The 12,201-nt window shown below is 41.8% G+C and overlaps 1 protein-coding gene and 1 non-coding gene across 2 annotated transcripts; both read left to right on the top strand.

Moving 5' to 3' along the window:
• The first annotated feature begins 299 nt into the window (after positions 1-299).
• Positions 300-4,459, top strand: Rpl34 (ribosomal protein L34). The gene is made up of 5 exons (XM_090356704.1): positions 300-342; positions 1,784-1,857; positions 1,939-2,038; positions 2,264-2,367; positions 4,259-4,459. Exons 2-5 carry the CDS (start codon positions 1,793-1,795, stop codon positions 4,341-4,343), a joined length of 354 nt encoding a protein of 117 aa, XP_090212830.1. The 5' UTR covers positions 300-342; positions 1,784-1,792; the 3' UTR covers positions 4,344-4,459.
• On the top strand, positions 2,562-2,701 carry LOC150047303 (small nucleolar RNA SNORA29). Its single transcript, XR_016539460.1, has one exon. It is a non-coding gene; the product is annotated as a small nucleolar RNA SNORA29 (small nucleolar RNA).
• Positions 4,460-12,201: the final 7,742 nt, after the last annotated feature.

Raw genomic sequence — 12,201 nt, 5'->3', positions numbered from 1 at the left:
CATTAGGTACTGACTTCGAATCCCGATCTCAGACAAAAAGAAAAGTTGGCTCTGTCCCACCTCTTGCCTCCCATGTCATTTGAGTTGGCGCCTTCCGAGCTTTCGCAGTAATTTTCTCTGCAGCACTGATAGGTGTTTCTTGGAGATAGACCCGCCCCCGGAAGCTTCCGTACAATAGGAGCCCCGCCTATGGAAGGGTGGTGGATCGGATTCCGTACAACATGGCGGCACTCGGCACAGCACCGCCTTGATTCTTACGCAACATCCTGTCCTGCGCATTTGCATTTGTCCTTTGAACTCGGTTACTCCTTCCTTTCTCTCTTCCGGGGACCGTGTCTAGAGGTATGGCAGCTAATGTCTTCTCCTCGTCTGTATTCCCTTTTCCAATCGGTCGCCATCCGAGCAGTCGCGCCAACAGCGAGTTCTCGGAAATGCTTCCTTGAGCTAGCAGGAGGGTGAGGGGAGGAGACGGGATTCCCTTGGTGACAGAACTCTACTGTTAGCGTCGGGAAGCCCTCCATCACTGGCGGAGCCCCCGCGGGAGCGGCGAGCCGCCGCAACTTCATCCGGGGCTTGGCGGCCTAGTGGCACGGTGGCGTCTGGCCTCTGCGAGGGGCCCGGCGGCCGAGACTGGGGCGGGGGGTCTCCGGGGTCTGTATAGGGCGTCCCGCGCGAGGCCTGCGTTCCACGCCTGTGCTTGTCACTGGGCTTAGGGAGCGCGGGGCACCGGGGTCTCTGGCGGCTCCCTTCTCTGCTGCCTCCCGTTGCCAAGCCCAGTGCCGGGAAGGAGAGACACGCCCCGTGCTTTAGCTTGGTTCCAACGCCATGGTGACTCTTAGGGTCGTTTGCGCTGGCTTTCCTGGTGGGTTCGGTTTTTCAGTGGTATTAGTGAAGAATTAAGGACAAGTGCAGGCACTTTTATTTATTTTTGCTTCCAACCGCACCCTCAGATCTCAGCCCTCCTGAGTTGATGTTTACAGGCAGTTGAACCACCGGCTTTTTATAACCCTATGGTGGAGTGGCGACTAGGTTTAGAAGAAAGGTCAGCCTGGCGGAGCTTGGCTGTCTTGTGTACTTGAGAAGCTTCCATTAAAACCCAGGACGTTGGGGCTGGGGATTGAACCTCTGATTAGGAACCTGCATGGTTGCACTTCATCAAGTTCCCTAGCAACACTGAATATTTCCAGTTGATCAGAGGAGATGTCATTGAATACCAGAATTAGTCACATTACGAGATTGTCTTTACACAAAGACTGCTTTGGGGGCAAAACCTAGAAGTCAGGGGCCAGAGCAGGATGTAGTTAGTGGCAGCTATGTAAACTAGATAAAAATAGAATTAGATTATAATTCTGATTTTCTCATTAATTTTGTGAACTCCTGGCCTGATGTTCTGCCAGTGCATAAGGGACCATTCAACTGGAGAATTATTTTTTTATTTTTGTTGCTAGTCCTGCCTTGTCCCTGCGCTTTAAGCCGTGTTTTTGCTTTTTTTTTTTTTTTTCTTGGTACTGGGGATTGAACCCAAGATGTTGGATTTGCTAGGCAAGCACTTTGCCACAGTGCTACATCCCAGCCCTAAAGCAGTGCTTTTTCTAGCTTGCTTGTACTTTCTGACCACCACTATATACTGCGAGCTTTATAACCTAATAGCCAAGTGTCGTGTTCGATTGCCACCTCTAATTATAGTAGTTTTTAGATATGGCAAACTGTTTAATAGCATTTATTGTACACCTACATCTATGTATGTATTTGTATACGTTATGTGATCTTATTTTTCATTTAGGACATCAAAATGGTCCAGCGATTGACGTACCGCCGTAGGCTTTCCTACAACACAGCCTCTAACAAAACCAGGCTGTAAGTATTTCCAGCGTTTTAAAACATCCTGTTGCTTGTTCTTTAGGACACTGAGCCATTTGCTATTCTTTCTCTTTCTAGGTCCCGAACCCCTGGCAATAGAATTGTTTACCTTTACACCAAAAAAGTCGGGAAAGCACCAAAATCTGCCTGTGGTGTGTGCCCAGGCCGACTCCGGGGGGTAAGTGTTTTCCCTGTTGTGGACAACAAAAACGGGTCAGGGGTTAAACCTCTGGATAGAGATTCCCCTATCTGCCAAGAACACAAGACTTTTAAAAACTGATACAAGAACTTCGGGGACATGCTCTTCAGATGAGTCAATATGCCGTTTCCTTAGGGACCTAGTTTAACATTTTACCATCTAAAACCTGGGAAATTTTCTGCAATCTTTGTTTTCTTTACGCAGGTTCGTGCTGTGAGACCTAAAGTCCTCATGCGATTATCAAAAACAAAGAAACATGTCAGCAGGGCCTACGGTGGTTCCATGTGTGCCAAATGTGTCCGGGACAGGTAAGTGAAATCAGGTTTTCTTAAACACAGATTGTATATTAATCATTATTAGAAGACTGATAGAAAATAATGCAATTTAAGTAAATTGCACGCTTTACTGTGGTAAAACATTTGTAGAGGGAGGTGAGTAAGACGATCTAGTGGTTACTCATAGGCCAATGGAGGGTAAAAAATCTTTAAAATGTACAGCGAATTTTCCCATTTGACTACCACATTTTCTCCTAAAAGTAGATCTTTGTGGCTATGCTTATGGGATATAGTAAAGTTGCCATGATCTGAAGGGGGAGGGTTGTGAAGTGCCCTTCTTCTATATGAAATGGCTGAACAGAAGAAAAAATGTACAGCGAAATACCAGCATGAGCTGGGAATGTGGTTTAGTGGTAGAGTGCTTGCCTAGCATTCATGAAGCTCTGGGTTCAATTCCTCAGTACCACATAAGCAGAGAAGGCCAGAAGTGATGCCCTAGTCTTGAGCAAAAGAAACTCACAAACAGTGCCCAGGCCCAGAGTTCAAGCCCCAAGATTGGCAAAAAGAAATGTCAGTATGTTATTACAGTGTGGTTGATGCCAAGTGTGGTAGGAGATGATCTGCAACGAAAGTTGAAAGGCGTTAAGGGAAAGGAAATTAGCTTGATTCTTTTAAATGTGGGGATTTCTCAGGACAGAACATTTGCCATTGTTGTACCAGAAACAAACTGCGGCAGCATAAGTGAAGTGACTCATTGAACGAAGATGGGTGTTTACGTGTAATGTGTCTCTGAAGGATGATGAGGCCCAAAGTGAGATAGGGGTTACAAAGGGAAGCGTTCAGCAGGACTCAGTCCTTCGGATATTATTAGGTAGAAGTGATAGTAGAGCCATGAAGGTAACTGTGCCAAGTGCCTCCCTCTCCAACATCAGCAGGGTAGCAATAGCAAGGTTAAACTGGGAGTTTTTTCTAGTGTTTGGCCAAGACACCAGAATGTACTGCTCAGGTTCACATAGCAAAGACTTCATTTGCGAAACAGGAAAACAACTAGGTAGAGGGGGTTCATGCTTTATGATTTTCTTTTGTAAGCCAGAGGATTTTGGCTTTTTAAAATCTTGGGCCCCTAAAGTTTATAAAACCTGATTCTGTTTTAGGATTCGAATATGCATATTAGTTAGCAGCATAGTGCTGGGTTTATTTTTATTTTTTATTTTTTTGCCAGTCCTGGGCTTGAGCTCAGGGCCTGAGCACCGTCCTTGGACTTTCTCAAGGCTAGAGCTCTACCACTTGAGCCTCAGCACCACTTCCGGATTTTTTTTTGTATATATGTGGTACCAAGGAATCGAACCCGGGTCTTTGTGCATGCTAGGCAAGCACTTTAACCACTAGGCCAAACTCCTGGCCCAGTGCTGGGTTTATATGAACGTTTCCCACAATATAATGAAGACGTTATGTAAGTTAAGCACCACTGTGTGCTGCTGAGTCCTAATGCAGCACAGGTTATATGGAACATAGCTCTTCAAAGTGCTAGCATAGGCTCCTGTGGGCTGCATTGACACTGCTTGGTGCAATCACAGAAGTGTACTTTACACCAGTACCAAGTGAGGGTTGGGCTGAGAGGTTTAGCTCTATAGCCTGAATTTCATGTACTTTCTGGTTCCTTGTTTGGTTTGGGGGGCCAGTCCTGGGGCTTGAACTCAGCAAGGTCACTGTCCTTGGATACTTTGCTCAGGGTTAGCACTCTACCACTTGAGCTACAGAACCACTCCTGGTTTTTCTGTGTATGTGATTCCAAGGAATTGAACCAGGTCTTCGTGCGTGCTAGGCTATGCTCCCGGCCTCTGTTCAGTCCTTTTATGGTACTTGTTCAGTATTAAACCAAGTTTGCTTTTAGAAATTACTCAGTATGTATTTTCCTTTCTAGGATCAAGCGCGCTTTCCTTATTGAGGAGCAGAAAATCGTCGTGAAAGTGCTAAAGGCACAAGCACAGAGCCAGAAGGCTAAATAAAAATAGGAAGCTGCTGTGTGTGCTGAGGATGCAGGAGGTCTATAAATTGCTAGCAAAGAACCTTTTTGATGAATAAAAAGGCTTGTGTAATAAAATGTCAGAAGGCTTGTTTTGTATGCGGTCTCGTGATTTGTTTTATGTTTGCACACTCGATCTCTAGTAATTATTAATTGGCCACTTTCTGAAAGGAAACTAGGTGAAAGTCACTGCTTACTGGAATTCTTTTATGTGCAGACATTCCTTTAATGACACTTTGCATATTACCATTGGTACTCTTTTGTATCCGCACTCAAACCTTTCTCTTAATTTACGTGCCTACCTGAGATAACAGGGAAATCTACCACTGCCAGCCTCCGACCACTCTTGAGTGTAATAGTTCTCATTCACCTCGCTCGTTCTTCCTACTGCCTAGTGAACTATCCTTGCTGCAGATGTTCTGTATATGAAAGTCCATTCTTATTTTGGGAGGAAAGTGATTCGCACACCGAGGGTGGAGGATTTCATAGTTATACATATGTTAACACTGCTTCAGTTTCACCCCTGGTTACACTCCTTGCATTCTACCTTCTTGTTGCTGCCACACCTAGTTCCATGGGAAGTAGAGGTATGGTAGAAATCTAATGTTTAGCAAAAAAGCCCAGAGGAACAGCCTGAGTTCAAGCTTCAGGCCCTGCCACAGGAAAAGTTTACTTCTCTTATAGGGCTTGCTTTGGTAACTGGCTGGAGGAGACTTACCTATGCAGTGTAATGTCTTGACAGTAAATACCTTTAGGTAAAAGTGTTGCCACTTGTCTTCTGCCCCCTACCCTGTTCTAGGTCATTTTCCTTTTTCTGGAGATAGGACTTGGAATGTTACCCAGGCTGACTGGACAGGGTAACAGGTGCAGCTGAGTGAGTGGGAATGAACTGTTTGAGAATTTTTGTAACTGCAATACCTGATGGTGGCATTGCTCGAAACTTGTCTGTTGATGGCTGTTGGGCTTTCCGTTACTTGGCTAATAGGAACTAGTGATGTTGGCTGTAAGCTGATGGTGTGGATTCTTTCGGTTGTATACTCCACTATAATGTAAAGTTATGATTTATTGATGAGCCTTTATGCTGATTTCCACACTGGCTGTCATTTATTTACCTTCAGCAATGTGTAAGGATCATAGGGTTATCTCTACCTTTCCTTACCAACACTGGTTTTTTGGTCTTCCGTCCACCCACACCCCCACACCCCCGTCCTGGGCTTGAACTCAGCCTAGGCAACTGTTCCTGAGCTTTTCTGCTCAAGGATAGTGCTCTACCACTTTGAGCCACAGCACTGCTTCCCTTTTTCTGATGGTTAATTCAAAATAAGTCTCAGGAACTTTCCTGCAGGGCTGAGGTTGAACCTGTAGCTAGGATTATAGGCATGAGCCACCAGTGCCCAGATCCCTCCTTTTTCTTTCTTTCCCTCTCTGTTTTTTTTAAATTTCCTTTCCTTCCCTCACTCAGGTTTGTTTAGCTGTCAGGCCCATAGGAGTTCCTACTATTCCATCCAAATTCTGAGTCTTTCTTTTTTCTTAAGTGGTACTGAGAAAAACTTTAGGCTTTGTGCTTGCAAACAACCTACTGCTTGAGCCACTTCCAGCCCACTTTTGCTTTATTTTCCAGACGGCATTTTTACCCAGGATAAACCTGAGACTCAATTTCTGGGTTTCCCAAACAGCACCATACGGGGCTTTTTTGAGATGAGCTCTCAAGGTTTTACCTGGGCTACCTTCAAGCCATACATTCCTATCTCACTTTTGCCCAAATCCACTTCCTGCATAGTTCAGATTAAAGACACCAACAGGCCTGGCCCCTTGTATTCTGTTTCCTAAAGATGGCTATTTTGACTGAACTGAGAAGGAATCTCAAGGTAGTTTTGATTTTTGTGCAAGGTGGGAGAAAGGATCTAGTTTTGTTTTTTGTTTTTTCTCTTTTTTTTTTTTTTGCCAGGGCTTGAGCACTGTCCTTGGACTTTCTCAAGGCTTAGCACTCTACCACTTGAGCCTCAGCACCACTTCCAGCTTTTTTTCTATGTATGTGGTACCGAGGAATCGAACCGGGGTCTTTGTGCATACTAGGCAAGCACTCTACCACTAGGCCAAACTCCCAGCCCCAAGGGATCTAGTTTTACACTTCACATGTTTATGCCCAGTTTCCCAGCACCACTTGTTGCAGAGCGTTCTTTTTAATATGTGTTTTCAGCACATGTGTCAGTGATCCATATCTTTGTAGGTTTACTTTTTTGTTGTTGCTGTGGAAGCCACTTAGTTTAGAGGTGATTTTTTTTTAATAGTTTACTTATATTTCATTCATCTGTGTGTTTTATGCCAGTACTATGCTAGGGTTTTTTTGTGTGTGATTTTTATAGTATATTTTGAAGTCAGGTATTGTGGTATCTCTAGCATTACTCTGTGTGTATGTTTCCGGAAGAGTTTTAAGATTTTTTTTCTCTTTCTGTGTAGAATGTTATTGAAATTTTGATAGAGATTAAAGTGAATCTGGAAAATGCTTTTAGTAATAGACTATTTTGAAAATAGCAGTTCTGCTGATCCGTAAACAAGGGTGGTCTTCCATCTTTTAGTGATATACTGTTTAAAAAAATTCTTTATGCGTGCCATCTTTGATTGACTTTATTCCTAGTGTTGGTTATTGTTGGCCTTTTTTTTTTTTTTTTTTTTTTGCCAGTCCTGGGCTTGGGCTCAGGGCCTGAGCACTGTCCTTGGACTTTCTCAAGGCTAGAGCTCTACCACTTGAGCCTCAGCACCACTTCTGGCTTTTTTCTATGTATGTGGTACCAAGGAATCGAACCTGGGTCTTCATGCATGCTAGGCAAGCACTTTAACCACTAGGCCAAACTCCCAGCCCCCTGGCCTTTGTTTTTTTTTGAAACTACCCTGAAAGGGATTGTTTGAGTTCTTTAGTTCACTATTGGCAACCAATTTTTGCTTGCTGATTTTTGTATCCTGGTACTTTTCTAGATGTGTTGATCAGATTTAAGAATCTTCTGGTAGAGTGTTTTTGGGCATAGTTCTAGATCATTTACAAACAAGGATAGTTTGACTTCTTTTCCTTTTGTATCCAGTTCATTGGCCTTATTCGTCTGGCTAAAATTTAAATTACTGTGCTGCATAATAGTAAGAGTGGACATGTCTCATTTTAGAGGGAATGCTTTAGGTTTTGTACCATTCAATATAATGGGTATCAATTGGTCTTGGACAGGGTTTATTATGTTGAAGCATAATGAATATATCTTTTTTTCCTTCTTTTTGTTTGTTTTATTTTTGCCATTCCTGGTGCTTGAATTCAGGGCCTGAGCACTGTCGTTGGGCTTTTCTCAAGGCTACAGCTCTACCACTTGAGCTATAGCACCACTTGGCTTTTTCTGTGTATGTGGTACTGAGGAATACCACATACATGTATGTCCAGGATAGGCAGGCACTCTACCACTAGGCCAAACTCCCAGCCCAATATGTCACTTTTTAATCATGCACTCAAAACAGTCCTCTAAAGCTTGAAATTGATTACTTGTTAATTGGCCAAATGACTAGGGGTTTTTTGTTGTTGTTGTTGTAGTTTTATTCTGTCATGGGGCTTGAACTCAGGGCCTGGGCACTGTTCCAGAGTTCTTCAGCTCAAGGCTAGTGGCTCTGCCACATTGAGCCACAGAAACACTTCCCATTTTTCTGATGGTTAATTGGAGATAAGAGTCTTATGGACTTTGGTCCCCAGGCTGGTTTTGAACCACGATCCTCAGGTCTCAGCCTCCTAAGTAGCTGGTTTTTTAAAAGAATTGAACTGTAATTGTCTAGGCTTTTGCCTCTGTACCACCAAGTTCGAAAAACTGTCTGAGCCCAGGATCTTCAATTGAGGGCTGACTATCAAGTTTCAGCCAAATACAAAAGTGAGTTAACTTTGTGAAAATTGAGAAAGCTAAAACATTAAAGCAACATACTTTCTCAAAGAATTTGTATGCTAAGCGATTTAACCTCTTCTAAATTAAAAGTGAGTTTATTTTGCTTAGAAAACATCTTTGTAGACAATTTGGAAAGCCTGGACGAGTAGAGTTAAAAAAAATCTTGTTTAATTTCACTACTCAGATAATTTTAATAGATTTTTTTCCTCCTATTACATTTTTAAAACATAAGCAAGATATTATAGATCCAAATTGAAAGCATACTGAATATATACATTTTCAACCCTTTTCCCCCATATAACTCCAGAGATTGTATTTCTTTTGAAAAATTATTTTAGTGGTTGTGTGTGCCATCAAATCCATGTGCCCTAATTTAAATAATTCCCTTTCATTTGAACATTTGAGCTAGCTTTAATTTTTCTCTATTTTAAGGCTTGTAATATTCTCATATATTGGGTTTATTTATGCTGATGTGATTTTTTTTCCTTGAGATTCACCCAGTGGTTTTGAAGAATGGTATTGGGAATACAGAACACAGCAGCAGCTCTGTCCATTTAGCCAAAATGGACTGCTGGTTTTTGAGTTTGTGAAAAGCTGCTTTTATTGAATCCAGTTTTGCTTGTGACAAAGTAATCTTGACAGGTTCCTGAAAAGACATGTGAATGGCGTCAGTGGTTTCTTTTTAAAGTCTAGAATTTCCCCTTCCATTGAATGGCTTATAAATTCTATTAGAAGATTGAAGGGGGTCTCTTCCTTCTAAAAGCAGAAAATCTCCATATGTTGAAATCAGCAAATCAAGTTTGCTTGCAGCAATTAAATGCCATATTTTTACTCTTAAGATCAGGAGAGTATCTCTAACTTTATAGTCTAAACTATTCATCTTCGCCAAACCAACTAAAATAACTTATAATCTTAGTTGGGTAAGATTGTGATATAGTCAGAATAAGGTGGTTTATACCTTGTACTAAATGTAAGTATATACTTAAAACTATACTTAGACTAAAGTAGATTTAGTTATTGATGCTAATAATTATTCTATAATTATTAGGTCCAACCCCTACAATTAGCTTTGGGCTAGAACTGACCAATCCTGGGTTATGAAAGCAGTGCTATATGACTCTTCCCAATGTCAAAATCAATTTTTTTGGGGGGGAGGTGGTCATGGGGCTTGAACTCTGGGCCTGGGCATAGTCTCTGAGCTCTTCAGCTCAAGGCTACTGCCCTACACTTGAGCTACAGTGCCACTTCCTGTTTTCTAATGATTAACTGGAGAAAAGAGAGCCGGGGCTGGCTTTGAACCTTGATCCTCAGATCTCAGCCTCCTGAGTAGCTAGGATTACAGACATGAGCCACCGCACCCGGCTCAAAATCAATCTGTTGAAAGCACCTATACATAGTAAACTAGCAAAGGTTACAAATCCCCTCCCTCTCAGGAAACTGGGTGTGCATTACTGGGACAGCACTGGATATTACTCAGGCTATGGTATATTACCAGACTTTACTAAGGATGCTGTTGGCATCAGGAGCCCTGTTGTTTATGGTACATATTTTGTCACGATTGGCTCTTAAACAATTTTGTTTCGCTGGACATCAGTGGCTAATAGTTATAATGATAGCTACTTGGGAGGCGAAGATGTGAGGATCATAGTTCGAAGACAGCCTGGGCAGGAAAGTCTATGTGACACTCATCTCCAAGTAACCCAAAGTTCTAATCTTGAGCAAAAAAGCTCTGGGACAGAGCCCAGGCCCTAAAGTCTAAAATGACCTTTGTATTGAATCCAGGTCTGTGTAGGAAAAGAATAAAATATTTACTGAAGGTAAAAGTTCCCTCTCAAACAACAAAATGAAATATAAATACTACCTTGTAAAGCTGGCATAGGAGATCAACATTGTCTTCAATAGAGTTTGTTTGTGTCATAGATTAGTTGAGCTACTGACCATAGACAGGTCACCTCAAGCATATGGCCTCTGTCACTCTTCAACTCAAACATGGGAAATACACCAGGATGAACACAGCTGTGTTCCAGTAAAGTTTTATTTTCAAAGACAGGTGGTGTCAGGTCTGATCGGGCCTACAGGTGATAGATTGTGGACTTTCTTGTACTGGATGACCCTGCCACCGCTGCCCTCTGACTGCAGCTCATGGCAGACTTCAGTAGACTAGCAGAAATTGGCCTCATTAAATCTAATCAGCTCAGCTCAACAGGGAAGTGAAAGAATGAAAGGACTGCTTGTTTTAATTCTCCTTCATCTTGAGGGAATTTGTTAGAGATCGACATAATACTAAACCAACGGTGTGGTACAGTGCAGTGCTGTGATTTTTATTTCTTTTTTAGATGTTTGTCTAAAGCATTTTATTAGGATTTTGGAGAGGGGACTGGAAGAGGAAGAGAGGGAGAAGGGAAAGAGACTGAGAAAGGAAGAAAGGGAAAGAGAGGAAGGAAGGAGAAAGAAGGGGAGGGAGGGGGAAAAAAGGAGGGAGACAAAGGAAGGAAGGAAAAACTAATAATGTGTCAGGACTCCTTGAGATACCTTCAGAACCTCGGGAATTAAAGTGCCTCAAGAGTTGTAATCACACTATGACTTTGAACTGCACCAATGTGAAAATCCCTGTTCTAAGAGAATTGGTATTTGTTGGACCAGGAACTCAAAAGGCCTAGACTTGGTTCTACCATTATTTCTGTTTCCTTCGGTCACTCACTCACTTATTCTGCTAGTGAGTTGTGTATATGCTTTGCTCCTGGCATTAGATGGGGGTTGCTGAGATATCACTAATGTCCTTTAGGACTTTCAAGTCTAGCTGTTTAGGTCAACCATTAAGGACTCATGGTTGATTAATTTAAAACAATGGTTCAAACTAGAAGGCATTTGGGGAATTTGCTGGAATATTAATAAAATATACAAGTTAGTCTTGGCTGAAAATTGTCCTGAGTACTACATGACATTCCAATATCCAATCGGATGTTATGTATGTAGAAAACCTGTTTATTATTATCTAAGCCTTTGCTGAATCCATTTCAATATAAGCACACAAAGTATTTTTCCATGGTTTTAATAAGTGCAATGCAAGCACTATCTATAATAGGGAAGAGTATATTTTTCTTCTAAACATTAATCTGGAGAAATTCAACATTTGAGGAGAAAGTAATAACAATCTACAAAACTTTGATCTTCTCCAAGGTAATGTGAGGTTCCCAAATTTTCACAAAATAGAAATAAAAATGTATAAATACGTGGGCTAAATTTGCTGATTTCCAATTTTTGTCTTATATCTCTGGTGCTAGATATTGTTTGCATAAAACCTAGTGGATGATAGTTTCTAACACAATATATAAATCTATCATGTTCTGCTAAGAGCACCATGAATTCTTAGTGCTTTGCTTTTGGAATAAGTTTGAGAACCATTCCTGTGGGCAATTGGAAATCATCAAAAGATTTTAAGCTCATTAGCATTTAGAAAGTTCCCTTTGATGGCTGGAAGAAGTCACATTAATTCATTCAACAAACGTTAAGTGTACATCATGTGTCCCAGGCACTATGATGATACTGACCCCAAGGAAATTTTCTGGAATATACTCTCATATCCCCAGCCTCCCTCGCTGGCACCTTCATTCCATACATGCAAATACATGGCGTGGTGTACAAACAGTGTAGCCTCCCCTCCCAAGTCCTTATGTGGCCTCGACAAGTTACTGGGATTCTCTGTGTGTTAGGAACCTCCTAAAAGATAATAACAATACCTGCCTTCCAAAGCTGTTATAAGGATTAGATATGCCTGCCACCTCGCAGATAATTAATACATGTGACTTCTAGTTCCTTTTTCATCTTTTCAAAAACCTAATCTCAGAACACACCTGCCACAAACCATTGTGTGACTATGAGCCAATGTGTTCCCTCGAGGACTATTTATACTCTGGATTTTATAATTCC

This window comes from Megascapheus bottae, chromosome 23, assembly GCF_031878675.1.
Source record: "Megascapheus bottae isolate mThoBot1 chromosome 23, mThoBot2.hap1, whole genome shotgun sequence".
In the NCBI taxonomy this organism is placed as follows: Eukaryota; Metazoa; Chordata; class Mammalia; order Rodentia; family Geomyidae; genus Megascapheus; species Megascapheus bottae.
The sequence above is the reverse complement of the archived record's forward strand: the minus strand, read 5'-3'. Positions and strand labels throughout refer to the sequence as shown.